Source organism: Crotalus tigris, unplaced genomic scaffold, assembly GCF_016545835.1.
Source record: "Crotalus tigris isolate CLP2741 ecotype Arizona unplaced genomic scaffold, ASM1654583v1 scf7180000018762.419966263:882430, whole genome shotgun sequence".
In the NCBI taxonomy this organism is placed as follows: Eukaryota; Metazoa; Chordata; class Lepidosauria; order Squamata; family Viperidae; genus Crotalus; species Crotalus tigris.
Genome location: NW_024097187.1, coordinates 121698 through 139743, shown reverse-complemented (window position 1 = coordinate 139743; position 18046 = coordinate 121698). Strand labels below are relative to the sequence as shown.

The following is an 18046-nucleotide window of genomic DNA, read 5'->3' as shown; positions in this document are numbered from 1 at the left end:
TTTTACTCTTTTGTCTATTTTATACAATCTTGATTTTTTTTTAAATCGCCAGCAGTTTGGCACTTAAAGACTTATTTGTTGGAATTTTGTCAGACTAGTATTGCACAGGTTTAGTTCCACTATTACTTGCGTCCTTATCAAATCTTACCAAAAGTCAGTATTTAATCCTGTTGCTACTCTTGCAATTTGCTTCTCAACTTGATATTACTTCGTCATCTCAATTGGAAAGTGTGTATTACAATCCATGATTGATGGATGTCATAGTCCAATGTATTTGGAGGGCGTGGCACACTATTACCCACCTGTTCTAATTAACTGTTTCCTGTACAGTGTATTCCTATGCTTGGATTTTTCTTTTTGCTTTCTTCTAAAATGTACTTATTTATGATTAAATTTATTTGTCGCCCGTGTTACTGTGGGGCTGCTCTGAGTGGCTTACAACAGACCATAAATTATTTTTTAAAAATGTTAATATAACAATAGTAAAACAATGAAGTGCAGCAATACGAGTTAAAAGATAGGCCGGAAGGGAGCAGGATGCACAGTGGGAGGTGGAGGAAATTGGGTCAGCTGTTAGTCCAGTAGCCACCTGCAATGTGGAACTCCCAGGACTGGGAGGATTTTCTCAATTCAAACCAAATTAATATTGTTATTTCAAAGTATAATTATTCTATTCTTTTCCAATGGAGTGCTTAATGTTGATATGGCACCCTCTGGTTGTGTTTAATTTCATCTCTCTGAATACCTAGCCTAGGGACCCATGGCATTTAGAGATTATGGTAATTAAAGCTGATTGCATCTGAAAGGTTGAGAACTGCAATAAAGCCCTTTCTGGGTGGTTCCTAATTCTGCATTGGCACATGAAACTAAGCCAAGAATCTGAGCTTAATCTGTGACTGAAGAACAGTCACCCCACTTGGCACATTACCAGGGCTTTTTTTCTCATAGAACACCCAGAACGGAGTTCCAGCACCTTTTTTGGATGGAACCCTGTAGCGTAGGCAAGGCGGGTTGTATGACGTGTGTGAGTTCCGACACTTTTTTTTTTTTTTTTTTTTACAAAAAAAGCACTGCACATTACTAAGCCAGGAAGAAAACATGTTATGCACAAATTCAAAAATATGGTTGAATGCATCTTAACAGGCCAGGATTTGTAAGTTAATCATAGGAGTGGCTAAAATTATCTTAAAGCATCTTGCTAGCTTAGCTTAGCATTATCTATGATCAGAGATTCACATAACACAAAGCAATCTACCAGCTACATGAAATGAAGAATGAATAGATGCATGTACCAATAGATTATACATATGCAGTTAAAAAAAAAAAAAAAGTTTGCGTCTGTTGCCTCCTGCTGACTGCCTGGATAAGTCTCTGCAGTTTTCTTGGCAAGATTTCAGAAATGGTTACCATTTTCTCCTTAGAGTTCAGAATGACTGGCCCAAAGATCACCCAGTTGGGTGTAATAAGGATTAAAACTCGCGGGTTCCTGATTTCTAGACCAGGACTCTAATCTCTACAGCAGGCTGACTCTAAAATTTATTGTACAACAAATATATTTAATTATAAATTAAATAGATTGGAGAGAAAGACCATTCTCTACCTAGCTTCAACTTCTAACTCATCATGATTTTAAAAGCAGGAGCAAGAGTTGCTAAGCAGTAGAAACAATAAAATATGGGGACGGTAATTCTGTTAGACCAAAGCAATAACTGAAACATAACTCAACCCTGGTGACTTAAATCATGTCTTGCAGACGTAAATTCCAAACATACACTCTGGAGTAAAGCTTTTATTTTATCCATTCCAGTCTTCTGCCAGGATAGATTCTGCAGAATAATCCAGCAGATAATAAATCTGGGTAGAAAACACTTACCTGGACCCCAAATGTGTATGTTTCTTCTGTGTTCACTTCTCACGTTCTATTTTTCTGTTCTAAAAAATCCTAAACATTCTTGCCATTTCTTGTAAGTACTGTAAATGTCTGGTCCAAATTGGTAAAGCAACATAATTGTTTATGTTCAAATGTCCATATTGCTCTTCAAAGTATCTCTTTTCCCAGCAACATCACATGGTATTTCTTCCAGTAGTCCTCTTCCACAAGTCAGGTCCTATGCCATTTCAGTTAGTCTCCCTGCCTTCCCTAACAGACAAAAATACCCAAGCAAGAATGTATGTTCTTTAAGCAGAGAAAGAGCAGCTTTCATTATTCAGAAACTTTTTTTCTCCAGTTGTGAATATAGATGCATAAGCTTATCATGCAGCAACCACCTTGAAGATAGATACAAGAAATTACCCAATTCTCCATCTTAAGATCTGAGTTTCCTTTTCAGAAAATATTTGTTGTGATCTTGACTGATATCCTTACTGTTTTGGGCCAAATCTTGCAATTTGTCAGCAGGTTTCCCCACACTTTTAACCCACTTTTACAAGTTCTCAGGCACCCTTATCAGATATCTGTTTACCCTAATTCCTGTGGATATATTTCTTTGGTATGTAAATACTACAAATAAAAGTGGCTTTATAGGCCATTAGGTTGAATCCTATTCAAAATGGGACCTTCAGAAATAAAGAAATCCAAAATGACTGTTCAGAGCCCAACGATCTCCAACAAGCAGACCCAGATACCATGGTAATCTCACCAATTTCCTGGTTGAACTGCCCTTACCTTTGAGAATTTTGTCCTAATGTTTGCCTACTCTATCACATATCTAGTTGTGCACTGCAGTCATTACCCTTTTCATTTGTGAAGTTATCTTTCATTTTTCTTTTATTGGTTTCATTTTCCTTTCTGTTCACAATTTGAGTTTCTTTCTTCTGAACTACTTCTATTTTCAGACAAGCATAGGCTTTGGACTACACTAAGCGGACACAGGATTTTGCTATGGAGAACTTAAGTGCCTCTAGTAGGATATTTCCATGAACAGCTAAGAGTGGAAATTTGAGTACTATTTAAAACTAAAAACCTGGATTATTAATGCATTACCCACATCACCCACAAGATGGTATTTACGTACCCTCCAAATACATAAAAATCATTTTAATGAACCAACTGGGAAAGGAGTGTTATTCTCAACATTTTGTATATCATTACAATTATATGCATGATTTTACCACAAACTGATTGAGACAAATAGCATAATTATTGTGCAAATAATGTTAACTGCTGCAGATATTATAAAATTATAATCAAATTAATGTAAATCTTACTGTCATCCAGGCAATTTTGGGTGCCCTGGACTTAATCTGTTGTTTTGGGTTGACATCTCAATAGAAATCTGATCTGCCTCTATAACTGGCAAAATGGAGATCTATGTTGAGGTTTCACTGTATGTCTGTGCCAACTTGTTTAAATTAAAATCCCTCAGAAACTCGCTCTATTGTCATGTAACACTACATGAGATTTTTGGCACTTTTAAACCTAAGAAAAATTGATGTCTGAAATTTTACATGAAATAGCATGGTGGCACTTAAAGCCTTAAAAGCATGCCAAGTCCTTCTGTAAGATAGAGGAGAAATTGCAGTCTGCACAGAAGTTAGTGTCTACTCAATAGCCATCAAAAGGCATCCTTTGGAGAAAAAAAAACACTCATAATGATAATTACAAATGCAATCCACTTGCCTGTGAAAGAAAGCGATAGAAATCACATTGCAAAAAGATCACAGAGACAATGCCCAGTTTAGATGGCTAAATGCAGTTTTATGAAGATAAACAGGGTGGGAAAGAGTATGACAGACAAACTTACAATTGGAAGCAGAAAATAAGGGGTGTTTGCCTGTCCAGGATGACAGGAAACTGCCATCTGTACGTCAACCATGGTGCTGCCATTTCATGACCATTGACGAGAGAGGGCAAAGATAACACCATCAAATCAAAAACATGCTAAATGAGTAAAAACTAGGCGTGTCAGAGGAATAACATCCACCCATAGGTATCATGGGTGCTTGAAAGTGATGAAACTTAAAATTAGCCCCATTCTCTGCCATCGGTATTTACAGAGCAAAACACAAGTCAATCTTGTGGCCAAATCTGTGAAAGTATTTAGGAAAGGCAAGGGAAAGATTTCCAGGGCAGGTAGCAGATGCACAAGAACTGTACTCTACAAATGCCACCCCTCCAAAACAAAATGTATCGCTCCAACTCCCTTTCCACTTTCCGCACACCTTGATAGGGAAAGGGCTGGGGAGCTCAGCCAAGCCAATTTGCATAAAGAAGGGCTGCTGATTCTTTTTCCTTCAGAGGAGATCAGAGCGGGGGCATGGGCAAGCCAGATTTGTCCGGTCCCCCCATTTCCTTGGGAGGCTTTTGCTCTTCATCCATCTTCCGTCCATGTTTTCGAAAGTACTTGTATCTCTGGACATAGGCCTTCACTAAGTTATTCACCTTGACAGGGTTGATTTCACCACTCTTGCTGTGGCAGATCTAAAAGGGAGCGGAGGAAGAAGAATGAAAAAGAAAAGAAAGTGATTTCCATAATACTCTGTCCTCTCTGTGCTCACATTTTCTTCCTCTATGATGCCACTGCTTTACCTTGTGGACAGCTTTGCGCAAGATGTCCTTGTATTCTTCCTTGGTAATCTCCTTTTTCTGGTAATAGGGCTTGATGGCTAGCTTGACTTCCTCCACTGCTCGCTCTTGGGTGTGAAGTTTTTTCAGATACTGCAGGGAACACACAGGCAAGGCAGTCAAAAGTCAGTATAGGGGAAATAAGCAAGGTAACGTGACAGCAAAGCATGAAATAGGTTTAGGATGATCAAGCTTCTCAGTCCCCAGTAGCAAGATTCCAAAGTTGACCAGCTGGAAAACAGGGCCCTGGCTTTCTTTACTCTAAGCCCAAAGTCTGGCAATCATCTGATCTCTTTCACATATAGTTTTACAATGTGATTATGGTCCCAAAGATATATCTTGCAGCAGAGTCAGTGGTTTCTATATCAAGTGCAGGGATGCATTACTTTTCTCAGGCTAAGTGTAGTAGGGTCTAGAGAAAAAAAAAACAGATGAAGCTTGGAAAAAACATGGACAAAAACTTAATTCACATTTAATTGAAAACTAAAGTGTTCGTAATTAATGTCCATGTATTTAGTATTTTTTTCCTTTAGTCATCTGAATTTGGAAGTTGCAAGCAAGCCTATGAGGGAAGATGGAGAGACATGTTGCTCTGAAGGGTCACATTGTGCACCTCTGCTAGAGCAGATTCTAGCAACAGAGCAGTCACTGCTCAGCTGTCCATTTTTTCCCCTGTCTAGACATGGAGAGGGATCAGACTTCTTAACTGATCTGCATAATAAGTGTGAAAAGATGGGTGTCTCAATCCAAAGACTTTTACCTTATCGCTGTCTCCGCGCCCTTCAGAACTGGTGCTGCCCAAATCGGTGCCAGAGGAAGAAGCAAAAATGCCAGCAGAAGGAGGACCTGCTGAAGCCTGGCTCAAAGTTCCTGGCAATCCCCCGGTAGGGGTGCTAGGAGTTGAACCACAACCTCCTAGAGGCATTGATCCTTGCAAATGGTAGGAAATGGGTGGGACAGCTAGGTGTGACGCAGGCGGATGAGTGGGTGGTGCCGGTGGCTGAGGAGGAGCTAAGGAAGCTGAGGGCTTGGTGTGGGTCAAGATCTGGAATAAGAGAGTAAACAAAACATGGTTAAAATTCTTGGCCTGCTACACAATTACTATAATATATTCCATATTTTCAATTTTTCATACTGTAGAGCAGAATATTATAATCTCATTACTTAAAACTGAAACTAGCAGATATATGGGTCTACTTGCCTATATACAGGAAAGTCACCATAACCTGTGAGTTCCTTTCTCTGGGTGTGCCAGAAGATACCATTGGGCACAACTGGATATTACAGAATTAATAAGCAGAGTTGACATTTCTTTTGAAGTTATAGCTGGGGGAAAGGAAGGGGGAACCAGCAATCTTCCAAATGTTGCTGGTGCAATTCCTAGCAGTTGCTAATATGGTCAGTGGTGAAGGATTCTAGATGCTGTATCTTCATCCTGATAATATGCTTTCAGGTTGTTTAATAAATCTAACTCTTAATATGGAATCCTTCATTCTGAAAATTTCTCCAACATCCATGTACTTATGTTCCTGCCCATCTAGCAGTTCAAAAGCATGTAAATACAAGTAGATAATTTTCACTTTGGTGGGAAACGTTAGGGTTAGGGTTCTGCGATGTCATGCTGACCACATGGCTGCAGAAACGTTTTTGGACAGCACTGGCACAATAGCCTCAAAACGGAGATGAGCACTTGCCCCCTATAGTGGGTAACGACTAGCAGAATAAAATTTGCAGGGAGTCCTTCCTTCCATGTACGTATATCTGTTAATATCAAATTCTGACCACAATTATGATTTCAAAGGAAAGAGAAAAGAAACATATATTTTATCACTTCTGTTGAGAACTATTAAGGAGAGTTTAATTCTGAAATAGTTCCAGAATGCCATATAATTACAAGGAGAAATTCTGCAATTTATATTTACCATAGTGCTTCACATTTTCATCTGGAAAGGAAGGGTATTCTTTTAGCTCAAAGTAAAAAAGTATCTGACATCAGCCTTGTCCAGTCAGTATCCTGCAAAACGACTGGTTTGCAAGTCTAATGACAGAAGTTGGAATTCGACATACTAGAAGCCACCAAGCTATGGAAAACCATTTCAATAGTGTATTTATTATATTTTAAAATAATTTATTGATCCAACTTTTGCATGCATATTGGTTTCAAAAGAAGGATTTTGTTCAAATTACATAAATGTTTTTCTCTTAAGTTTCAGAAAACATGTGAAGCCATAGAGATCATTATGTGGCCAATTAGGAAATGGGGGAAAATTGTTATTCTAGATAAAAGCAGCTCTGATCCCTCAGCAGTGGGTTAATGCCAAGGCCTATTTCATGTAAGCTTAAGGGAAAAAAACACCCACAGGTTTCTAAACTTGTCCCTGCAGCCATGAGAACCAGGGGAAAAAAAGCATTAAACGTAAGATAAGGTAACCAGATGTTCTCTGTTTTCAGGGTGCCAACCTTGGTGTCAGACAGCAGGTTTGCTCGTACAGGGAAATGCAATACATAGCATTCTGGGCTTTGAAGCTGCCTCCCCTCTCCCTCCCACCCCCAGCCCCCATTGTGCCAGACTTGTCTGTGTCAAGATGAATTCACACATCCTTGAAAATCTCACATCCGTTTTTTTGCCAAGGTTTCTAGCACAGCAATTTCTGATGAAACCTCCAACAATTAGTACCATATTATTACAAAATGGCACATATGTTTTAGAAACCTTTATCAAAATTTCAAGGGGAACCGCTGGAGCCTGATCTCTCAAGAATTTGAGAGTAGAGAACAAAAAAACAACAACAACCCTGCTAGCTGCTGTGAACACACTTTGCAGCCATTCATACTCAATAATGCAAATGTCAGAATTTGTGATTACCTGACTGGTTGCTTGAATGAGTTCCTGGGCTTTTGCCCGGCTTGCAAGATTGGCCTCTTCCATCTTGAAGAGCAGGGCAGTCACTAAGTAAAACACAAGAGTCTTAGACAAAAGTTCCAAAGCATGGAAGTGGAAAGCAGATAATTAAGTGCCTATGCCCCATCTCAGACTACATTTTGAAATACAAATCACAGCCATGGCAGGACATTTATTATTTTATTTATATTTGTTTATAGCCCATTGCCACAAATACCACATCTCAGACTGTATGCCTTAATTTGCCCTATTCTCCGCTTGGAAAGCAAGATTGCAAGAATTGTCATTGGGTAAGATTGTAACCACGTCTATCAGCATATGATTTTTTTTTCCTTTAAAAAATCTGTTATCTTTTCATAAAATCATGTTAGCAGCATGATCCTAAGAGAATACACGCCTGAATTGAAGAGATATCAACAGCATGCAAAAAAGTTGCTTTGGAACAGGCATGGCTGTGCTTCCTTAACTCTCATATGTTTGGGGGGGGAGGGGGAATTGCGCAAATAACATGCAAGCCCAGGAAAAAGTTCCCACAACTGAGCTATGAATTTTCACATCCTCTGTGAAGCATGTTTGCATTCAAAGTGCTGTATATCCCTATTAGCCACCCTCTTCCCAGCATGGCAGCCTGTCAATCTCATCCAGCAGGTTTCAAGATATCATTAAGGATACTGGGAGATTCTCTGAATATCATACATCACAAAGATTTATACCTTAATAATGATCATGCTATTCTGCAAGCAAAAACCAACTATTTCTTAGTTCAGTTTCCATCAGGGGGAGCTCAGCATCCACTATTTCTACACTGGTGATTATCAAAACTACATTCTGAAAAAGGCACTCAATACTGAAGTGTTATAAAGATGGTAAGAGGAAAGAAGTACTTATTAACTTTCTCCTTCTTTAACTTGTTTTGTAATTCATCTTGATAACTGGATTCCCAGTGCAGATTCCTAGGCTTATGTTTCAGGGATTTTCCAGATAGCAAAAAACACTTGGTCAAAATCAACAGCAACAAATACCCAAGTCTGAACTCAATTTGATCAATCACCCTGTTCATAATTTCTAAGCAAAAATCCAAATAAACCCACAATATAAAACTCCTTTTTTTAAAAAAAGGAATGTTGTTTTTGGAACATTTTACTTGGTCTGAGATTTGTAGAATCATACTATAACCTTACCTGCAATAAAACTGGAATCTCCCTCCCTCCAAACCCCCACATAACATCTTCCCCAACACACACACACACACATACACACCACCACGATACCTACATGCCAATACACCACTAGTGCAGTCTACCCCCCCCTGCAGATTCCATGACATAGGAGCAGGGGGTTGGGGCAAACTACGGGGAAGATGGGGTGGCTGCTGCAGTGGCTGTTCCTCTTTGGGTTCAGACAAACTGTCTGCTTCTGGTTCATCAGCTGGCACCCTGGGCTGCTCAACAGGGGGATCCTCAGGAAGGAAGGAGACATCAGGTGTCTTACAACTGCTGTCCACTGTCTGGGAATCAGGTGTGAGTTCCTGGCCTGGGGCCAATGGCTGAGGACTTGGTGGCTTGGCTGTGCCTCCTGATTTTTCTGAACCAGACCATGAAGGCTCCTCTTTCACCCTCAAAGGGCTGATTGCACCCTGACTGCAGCTATCTGCTTTGGATTTCTTCAGCCCAGTCTTCACTTTGAGTTTCTTCTTTTTCTTGGGCTCTGAGGCACCCTTTGGCTTGATGCCCTTCAGTTTCTTCACCCCCATTTTGGCTTTTAGCCCTTTCACTTTTTTGGGCTTGAAGCCTTGTTCTTTGACATCAGTCATTTCACCTTGGCCTGCTGCTGGTGCCCCAACCATTAACACCTTCTCCTCTGATTTGAGGAATGGCGAGCGGCTCTCCTTGTCTCTGCTGAACTTTACACCAATAGAACCCATTTCTTTCACTGATGTTGTGCTACTCACCCCTTCCCGGATCAATACAGCTACCTTGGACTGGAGCTTCACTTTCCGACCTGATCCCAGCTTGCTACTCTCTTTGTGACTTCCAGCTTTGATCTTTTTCCCTGTTTTGTCTCTGTCAGTTCTGGTTTTTTTTTCTATCTTGGGTAATTCTTGCTGCTCGGAACTAGGAGGCCCCTCTTTCAACTTTTTTTTGTATTTCTCTCGAGCAGCTGGGCGGTCCTCTAGATAGGGTCTCTTACGTTCCTTTTCCTTGCATATCTTTTGTTTGGTGTCCTCCTCAGGCCTTTTATCTTTTCGTGATGGAATTGCATCCTCCTTAGGATTTAGCCGCATTGCATTAGATTTGGATTCTTCAGCAGGCTCACGATCTGAAAAACAAGCATCAAAGCTCATGCCCTCAGAATCATAAAGCACCTCTCTCTTAGCACTCTCTGGTGTCTCCAAAAGTGCCTCCATTTTCTCCTGCTGGTTGACAGTAATGGTCCTTTTGATAGTGAAGAGATCATTGTCATTGAGATCCTGGATTGAAGGTGGCACCACAGTTCTTGCATCTCTCCGTCGTTCCATCAAGGCCTTTTCAGGCTTGGGTTCCTCCAGAAGGTGGACCTCTCGCTCTTTATCTTTAGATAACCGATGGGAGAGATGCTTCTCACGTGAGCGAGACTGAGAGCGCTTCTTCTTCTTTCTGCCACCTTCCCCACGATGTTTGTCTTTGTGCCTACTGCGGTGAGCACGGCTGCTGCTACGTGACCGAGAACGATGGCCACGGCGTTTCTCCTTTGACTTAGATCGTCTGCTTTTGTGCCGCTCAGCTGAAGTATGTGAAGATCCAACAGCAGACAGGCTGGTGCTAATTGAAGGGGACCAGGAGCGAGACGTTCGGTGATGTGAGTGGGACCTCGAGGTCCTGTGGTGGGAATGTCGACGCTCTTTGGATTTTGAGCGTGATTTTGATTTCTTCTTTGGGTTCCAGGAAGAGCCATATGTCTCCTTGGTTTTCGATGCCTTGCATTCTCTTGATCTTTTGCGTTCTCTTTTTGATTTTTTACATGAACCAGAACTAGAACCAGAGTGAGCTTTGGAGGCAGGGCGTTTGGGGGCAGGTGGAGGTGGTGGAGGAGGCAGAGGTGATGGGGCTTGATAGCGTTCTCGCCGCTGGGTTAGGATTTTCCGTCTCAAATCCACACCTTTCCAACGAGGATCTGGCTGGTTTTCATTAAAATCAATCTGTAAAGCTCCCTCCTCATCAGAGTCTGCATGCAGTGATAGAAAATCATCTCCTTCCACTACACGGAGAGTTCGTGGCTCAGCTGGCCGGCATCTACTTCGAAACAATCGAATGGGACTATACCGCTCATCCTCTGGCTGGACAATCTCACCTTCTTCGATTTCTGATTCACCGCCACCACTTCCATCCCATTCCACTGATGATCTGCGCCCAGCCCGAGGATGTCCACCTCCTTTTGACATTTTCTCTCCACTTCTCAGCTTAGCATTTCCAACGGTCACTACCTCTAAGGAGACTTTCCCTTCCAGTGGGGTCTTGGCTTCAGCATCCAGACGCCCTTTGGGAGCCAAGTCCACAACAAATACTCGGCGGCATGGTTCTGGAGCTTTAGAGTCTCCCTGATCTGAGGGTAGCTCCTCAGGCAGGGTGGAATCAGCACCAGGAAGCCCTTTGCCCTCAGAAGTCTCAGTAGGGCACGTTGCTTCAGTCTCATAGCCTCTGCTAGGTTCTGGTTCTGGTTCTGAATCTTCTTGTCCTTTCTCTGAGCTTGGAAAATCTTGGCTCAAGCTGTTTTCATCATAGATTCCAGCCAATGTTTCTGAAATGCGACTGATGCTATGTGACATATCTGGCGGCTGCTGGTCATGGTCATCATCTACATCCTCATCCTCCTCCTCCTCTTCCTCTTCCTCCTCCGGTGAAGGGGTACTAATAGAGGAGCTGGGGTTGGAGCCTGTGGGATCAAAGGGATCGTATTTCTGGTCGTGCCGCCCACCCTCTGCTTCTTTATGGGGAGAATCCCCAAAGCCAAAATCACCATTGAGATTATCTTCATCTGTAGGGTGGAAAGGATCATAAATATCTAAGTCTGGGGAGTGAATGGGGGGGCACGGATTTGAGGAACCACCATCTTCACCAGGCAGTCCTTGATGGCAGGACATGGAAGAAGAGGATGAAGAGCAAGAGGATGAAGAAGAGGTGCTGGAATCAGCCTTATCCAGGGAGCTACCAGTTGGTGGCTGGGACCGTTGCTGAGATTCAGACTCTCGACCAGCAGCACTTTGTGGACGTTGTTGTCCCCCAGTGGAAACTCCCATGCCAATTCCCAAAGTCATGGCCAAACAGGGCGAAGAAGTCCTGTCTGCTTTAGGGGACTGCAAAACCTCGCTTCTTTCTAAATCAGAAGTCCAAGTAGCCCTGTCTGTTCTATGCACAGGGAGAATTCTATGTGGGTCTAGAACATAGGGTTGCTCTGAAACAGAGGGGTGACCAATTTGGGAGGCTCTGCTTCCTCTCCAGCAGGGGGAAGATGATCCAAGGCAAGCTGTAAAAGCAAATGAAGTTATCAGAAACACACCAAATTCATTTTAAAAAGAAATCTGCATTATAAGAGAAATAAACTCTTATAACTTGTTTCTTAAACATTATTAAGTCTAACAGTACTGAAAGACACCACACTGGTAAAGGTTGTTGTGTTCTATTAGTCCTTTAAACAAGCTGCTCCTAAACATGACAGCCTAAATCTAAATTTCTGAAAAATTAATTCTTGGACTAAGCAGCAATAGGACTTAGTATTATTGCAGAGCCTCTCCCCAGTAGAAGAAGTTTCAGATTCTAGGCTGGCAGGCCGGGAAAGTAGGGGGGCCAGGGTCAGGACATCTCTTGCGTATTTTTGGAAGATTTCCCATATAAAAGAAAAAAATCTGGGCTACATATACAGTTAGTCCTTGACTTATTCATTTAATGACCATTTAAAGTTATAACACTAAAAAATGTGACTTATGACCATTTTTCACCTTTACCACCATTGCAGCATCCCCGTGGTCACATAATCAAAATTAAGATGTTTGGTAACTGGCATGTATTTATGACAGTTGCAGGGTCCCAGGGTTATGTGATCACATTTTGTGACTCTCTGACCAGCAGAGTCAATACGGAAGCCAGATGATTCACTTAACTTGTGTAATAAAGGTCGTAAAATGGGGCAGAACTCACTTAACAGTGGACTTGCTTAGCAATGGAAATTTTGGCTCAATTGTGGTTGCAAGTTGAGGACTACCTATATTTGAAAATTTAGCTTCTTATGTGAAAACATACACAATTCAGAACTGGAGAAAGGGACTGAAAAAAATAACACATTTTGTATCTCACTGCTAGGCTTACCAACCTAGTTTCCCTGACCATAATATAAAATTGTTGACTCTAGATCAACAAAATGTGTAGGAACACAAGGCTTGAAGATTTCTCTCTTTCTTTTTTGTCCATACAGGTAGTCCGTGACTTATAACCATAACAAAGCATACCCATCACAATCTAAGTCACAATAATCATAAAGCTGGTCATCATCCACTTTTACTTTTTTTTTTTTTTTTGCAGTCATTAAGCAACTGCTATAGTGGTAAAGCAAAGGGTCATAAAATTAGCCAATGGTTTGCTATGGGCTAGTTTTCCTAAAACCTGGAATTAACTATCAGGTTAATGTTGTAAAATAAGGAAATGTGACGACAAGACACTGCAAATGATCAAAAATACGGGCCGATTGCTAAGCACTCAAAATGCAGCCACATGGTAGAGGATGAGAATGGTCATGAGAACTTTGGAACTGCATTATATGTACTCCTGAGAAGGTCTGTTGTAACTCTGAATGGTCGATAAGCAACCAGACGTAAGTCAAGAGCTATCTGTATTTCTATCTTCATTTGCATATGCATACACAAGCACACCCACACACCAGCCTTTTGCCTCCTCCAGGACACGTTTCTTCTGGAGATGCCTGAGAGAGCACCAATGTCCTCCAGTCGCACTTCAGCCACCAGTTCCACTTCTTCTATATCTTCATCCCCACTGTTGAGAAATAAAGAAAATTAGGATATTCTGTCTATTTGTCCTTTCAGAGAGCCCATATTTATTTTATTTATTTGTAGCCCACATTATTATTTTTACAAACAACTCAAAGCCATAACATATCTAACATACCTTCCTCTTCCTATTTTCTCCACAACAACCCTGTTAGGTGGTTTGGGCTGAGAGAGAGTGACTGGCCCAAAGTCACCCAGCTGATTTTCATGGCTAAGGGTAGGAGTTGAACTCAGAGTCTCCTGCTTTCTAGCCTTTAATCCTTAAAAATTTCAAAAGCTAGAAACCCTTTATAACATAAGATCCTAGCCCGCACAGAAGCCTTAGTGTAATGCCAAGTCTGAAACAGGAACTTATGCATTAGTTACCAAGAGCAGCATTTTATAAATTTTATTAGAGAGCTGAATCAATTTACAGCTACATCTTCACTGACATCTACAGGCAAAATCAGATATTTTGACTTTGTGTACTTAAGAACTATCTCCTTCCTCCATTACCTCTGCCTTCAGGATTAGGATTTGCAGCCAACAGAATCCTGGAACGTTTGTCCTAAGTAAGACATAATTGGATATAATAACTAGCTGGAATCTGTGGCTTCTTCAGATCCAAGAAAGCAAGAGGCAATGAAGCTGCTAGAGTGAAGATACAATGAGCATCTGAAGTTAACAGATGACAGAATCAGAACTTCGCCAACAAATAATAAGGCAATGCAGATTTATGTCAGTCTTTCAGTTTCCTTATAAGAGAGGGTTCCCCTGAGCATCTTGTGAAATTTAAATCCAGATCAGTATATCAGGATTTGTAGTTGTAATTGTTACTCTCCCTTTAAACCAGTGTTTTTCAAAAATAACATAAGATGTGTGGACTTCCATTCCCAGAATTCCCTGGAAAACATGGGAGTGGAAACCCACACATTTTAAAGATGCCAACTTTTAAAAACATTGCTTTAGAGCATGTTGCTGCTACTACCAAACAAGAACAGATTACAAAGAACAGTGTACTCTAACTGGTGAGAGACAGTTTGCTCTACTGGTTAAGACACTAGGCTAAAAGTGAGACCATGAATTTGAGTCCTACCTTAGCCATGAAAGCCATCTGTGTAACCTTAGGCCAGTCAGCCTCCCCCAGCCCAACTCACCTCACAAGGTTGTGGTTGTAGAGAAAATTGAAGAAGAAATGTTAGATATGTCTTGAGTTACTTGTAAAAATAATTAAGGAATGATACAAACAGATAAAATTTTTTTTAAAAAATCTGTAAAATGGTCCTGACCACAGATTTTCTAACCAGTTTCTCTAGGCTTTTTTTCTAACTGGTGTTATATCAGCTACACAAATTATTTAATAGTGATTTATAAAGACTGTGGTCATAAAAACCAACTGCAAATCAACATCTCCAGCACTGTTCTTTTCAAAAGCAGTTGTCTCAAGTATTTCTCTTGCAGTGACTAGGATGCCCACTCTGCAAACCCAGATTTTAAAAAGATATTAAATCTTCCATATCAGAACCCAACACCCAGATTCTTAACCTAATCAGAATCAACACTTCAAGGGAAGAGAAACAACCCAGATGTTTCAACCTGTAATTCTCATAGCAATTGCCAGACTAGCCAATAGTCAGAAATTCTGAAATTTGCCATGTGGAAGGCATTAAATTTTGAGCAACTCTCATAAAGGACTTTTAAATAGTATAGTACATCTGAAGAATAATGTTGGTAAGGCATCTCAGGACATATCTAAGAAATGCTTCAATGGGTTTTAAATTGGTTGAAATTCCTAAGATCATAGTACAGGTAGTCTTCAATTATAAAATAAGGTTGGTTCATTATAGGGGGTAGCTGTTAAGTGAGACAGTCTTGATTAACAACCCCGTTCTCTGCTTCCCTGATGCCCCCATTAAACAAACATGCAGGTTGTTAAACTGGGTAGAGGGTGCCTTATTTGGGGGGGGGGCAGCTGGGTCCATAAAGGAGGCAGACAAGCAGCAAAAACTTTGCAAAGTTAAAATCAGCCCAATTGGGGGGGGGGGGAGAGCCCAGCTAAATTAGAGCCCAATATCAGTTCCAAAGCCAGAGAAGCTTTCAAACAAGCTCTGTATTTGGGCAATGAAACCACACGTGAACTGGGTCTCTCCCCAATCAGTCACAATCCCTTATAACCACCTAATTTGCTGAATTTACTGTATGTCTGGAAAGAGGGTGGCAAAATCTGTAAATTACTTACTTGGCTTTCAGTGTTCAATTGAGCAGCTAGAGCACAACACCTGCCTCTTGCTTTAGAAGAGTCCTAACTCCTTCTAAAGTGAGTCAGATAAGCAGAAAACAGCTTTTCAAGGACTCACCTTCTGCAGCAGCTGGCCATTTGCTGCATGTGTTATCACTCATCAAGATAAGTAATTTACAGATTGGAGGGCAGAGATTGGAGGGTAGAAATGGAGAGTTTAGTTTCAATACCTAATGGGGGGGGGAGGAGGAAGAAAGATCAACAAGGCTGTCCCCCAGCTTTTTTTTTTTCTGTTTTCTTTAATGAAGAAATGTGGGTTTCTAGGAGAGGGACACTACAGCACCTTATAGAATTAACACCAAAAAATGATGTCCTTATCATCATGGGGGATTGGAATGCTAAGGTAGGAAGCCAAAAGATAACCGGAATAACAGGCAAGTTTGGCCTTGGAGTACAAAATGAAGCAGGGCACAGGCTAATAGAATTTTGTCAAGAGAATACGATGGTCATAACAAACACTCTTTTCCAACAACCCAAGAGATGGCTCTACACATGGAGATCACCAGACGGTCAACATAGAAATCAGATTGACTATGTGCTCTGCAGCCAAAGATGGAGAAGCTGTATACAGTCAGTAAAAACAAGACCAGGAGCTGACTGTGGCTCAGATCATGAGCTTCTCGTTGCAAAATTTAGGCTTAAATTGAAAAAAGTAGGGAAAAGCACTAGGCCACTCAGGTATGAACTAAATCATATTCCTGATGAATATACAGTAGAGGTGACAAATAGATTTAAGGAATTAGATCTGATAGACAGAGTGCCTGAAGAACTATGGATGGAAGTTCGCAACATTGTACAAGAGGTAGCAACTAAAACCATCCCAAAGAAAAAGAAATGCAAGAAAGCAAAATGGCTGTCTGAGGAAGCTTTGCAAATAGCTGAGGAAAGAAGGGAAGCGAAAGGCAAAGGAGAAAGAGAAAGATACACCCAATTGAATGCAGAATTCCAGAGAGTAGCTAGAAGAGATAAGAATGCCTTCTTAAATGAACAGTGCAAAGAAATAGAAGAAAACAACAGAATAGGGAGGACCAGAGATCTCTTCAAGAAAATTGGAGATATGAAGGGAACGTTTCATGCAAAGATGGGCATGATAAAGGACCAAAATGGCAGAGACCTAACAGAGGCAGAAGAGATTAAGAAGAGATGGCAAAACTACACAGAAGAACTATACAAGAATGAGCTTAACATCCCAGATAACCACAATGAGATGGTCACTGACCTCGAACCAGACATCCTAGAATGTGAAGTGAAATGGGCCTTAGAAAATCTGAGCAACAACAAAGCTAGTGGAGGTGACAGTATTCCAGCTGAGCTATTCAAAATCTTAAAAGACGATGCAGTAAAAGTGCTACACTCAATTTGCCAGCAAATTTGGAAAACTCAACAGTGGCCACAGGATTGGAAAAGGTCAGTTTACATTCCAATTCCAAAGAAAGGCAATGCCAAAGAATGTTCAAACTATCGCACCATTGCACTCATTTCACATGCTAGTAAAGTTATGCTTAAAATCCTACAAGCTAGACTCCAGCAGTATGTGGATCGAGAACTACCAGAAGTACAGGCAGGATTTCGAAGAGGCAGAGGAACTAGAGATCAAATTGCCAACATACGCTGGATCATGGAGAAAGCTAGGGAGTTCCAGAAAAACATCTACTTCTGCTTCATTGACTATGCAAAAGCCTTTGATTGTGTGGATCACAACAAATTGTGGCAAGTTCTTAAAGAGATGGGAGTACCAGACCATCTCATTTGTCTCTTGAGAAACCTATATGCGGGTCAAGAAGCAATAGTGAGAACTGGACACGGAACCACTGATTGGTTCAAAATTGGAAAAGGAGTCCGGCAAGGCTGTATACTGTCGCCCTGCCTATTTAACTTATATGCAGAGCACATCATGAGAAAGGCAGGGCTAGATGAATCAAAAGTTGGAATTAAGATTGCCGGGAGAAATATCAACAACCTAAGATATGCAGATGATACCACTCTAATGGCAGAAAGTGAAGAGGAACTAAAGAGCCTCTTGATGCGGGTGAAGAAGGAGAGTGCAAAAGTTGGCTTGAAACTCAACATTAAGAAAACCAAAATCATGGCATCCGGCCCTCTCAATTCCTGGCAAATAGATGGGGAAGAAATGGAGGTAGTGACAGATTTTATTTTTCTGGGCTCAAAGATCACCTCAGATGGGGACTGCAGCCAAGAAATTAAAAGACGCTTGCTCCTGGGGAGGAAAGCTATGGCAAATCTAGACAGCATACTAAAAAGCAG

General features: G+C 41.1%; 1 protein-coding gene across 5 annotated transcripts in view; it reads right to left on the bottom strand.

The window, feature by feature from the left end:
- Window positions 1-3022: 3022 nt before the first annotated feature.
- Window positions 3023-18046, bottom strand: part of SCAF1 (SR-related CTD associated factor 1) — a 35575-nt gene continuing 20551 nt past the window's right edge. For all 5 annotated transcript variants that reach the window (XM_039355829.1, XM_039355830.1, XM_039355828.1 and 2 more), the window contains 6 exons: window positions 13377-13489; window positions 8742-11969; window positions 7431-7513; window positions 5325-5609; window positions 4529-4657; window positions 3023-4420 (listed from right to left, as the gene is read on the bottom strand). In XM_039355829.1, the coding sequence (XP_039211763.1) occupies window positions 4244-4420; window positions 4529-4657; window positions 5325-5609; window positions 7431-7513; window positions 8742-11969; window positions 13377-13489 (4015 nt within the window). In that variant the 3' untranslated portion in view covers window positions 3023-4243. The remainder of the gene's footprint in view (window positions 4421-4528; window positions 4658-5324; window positions 5610-7430; window positions 7514-8741; window positions 11970-13376; window positions 13490-18046) is intronic.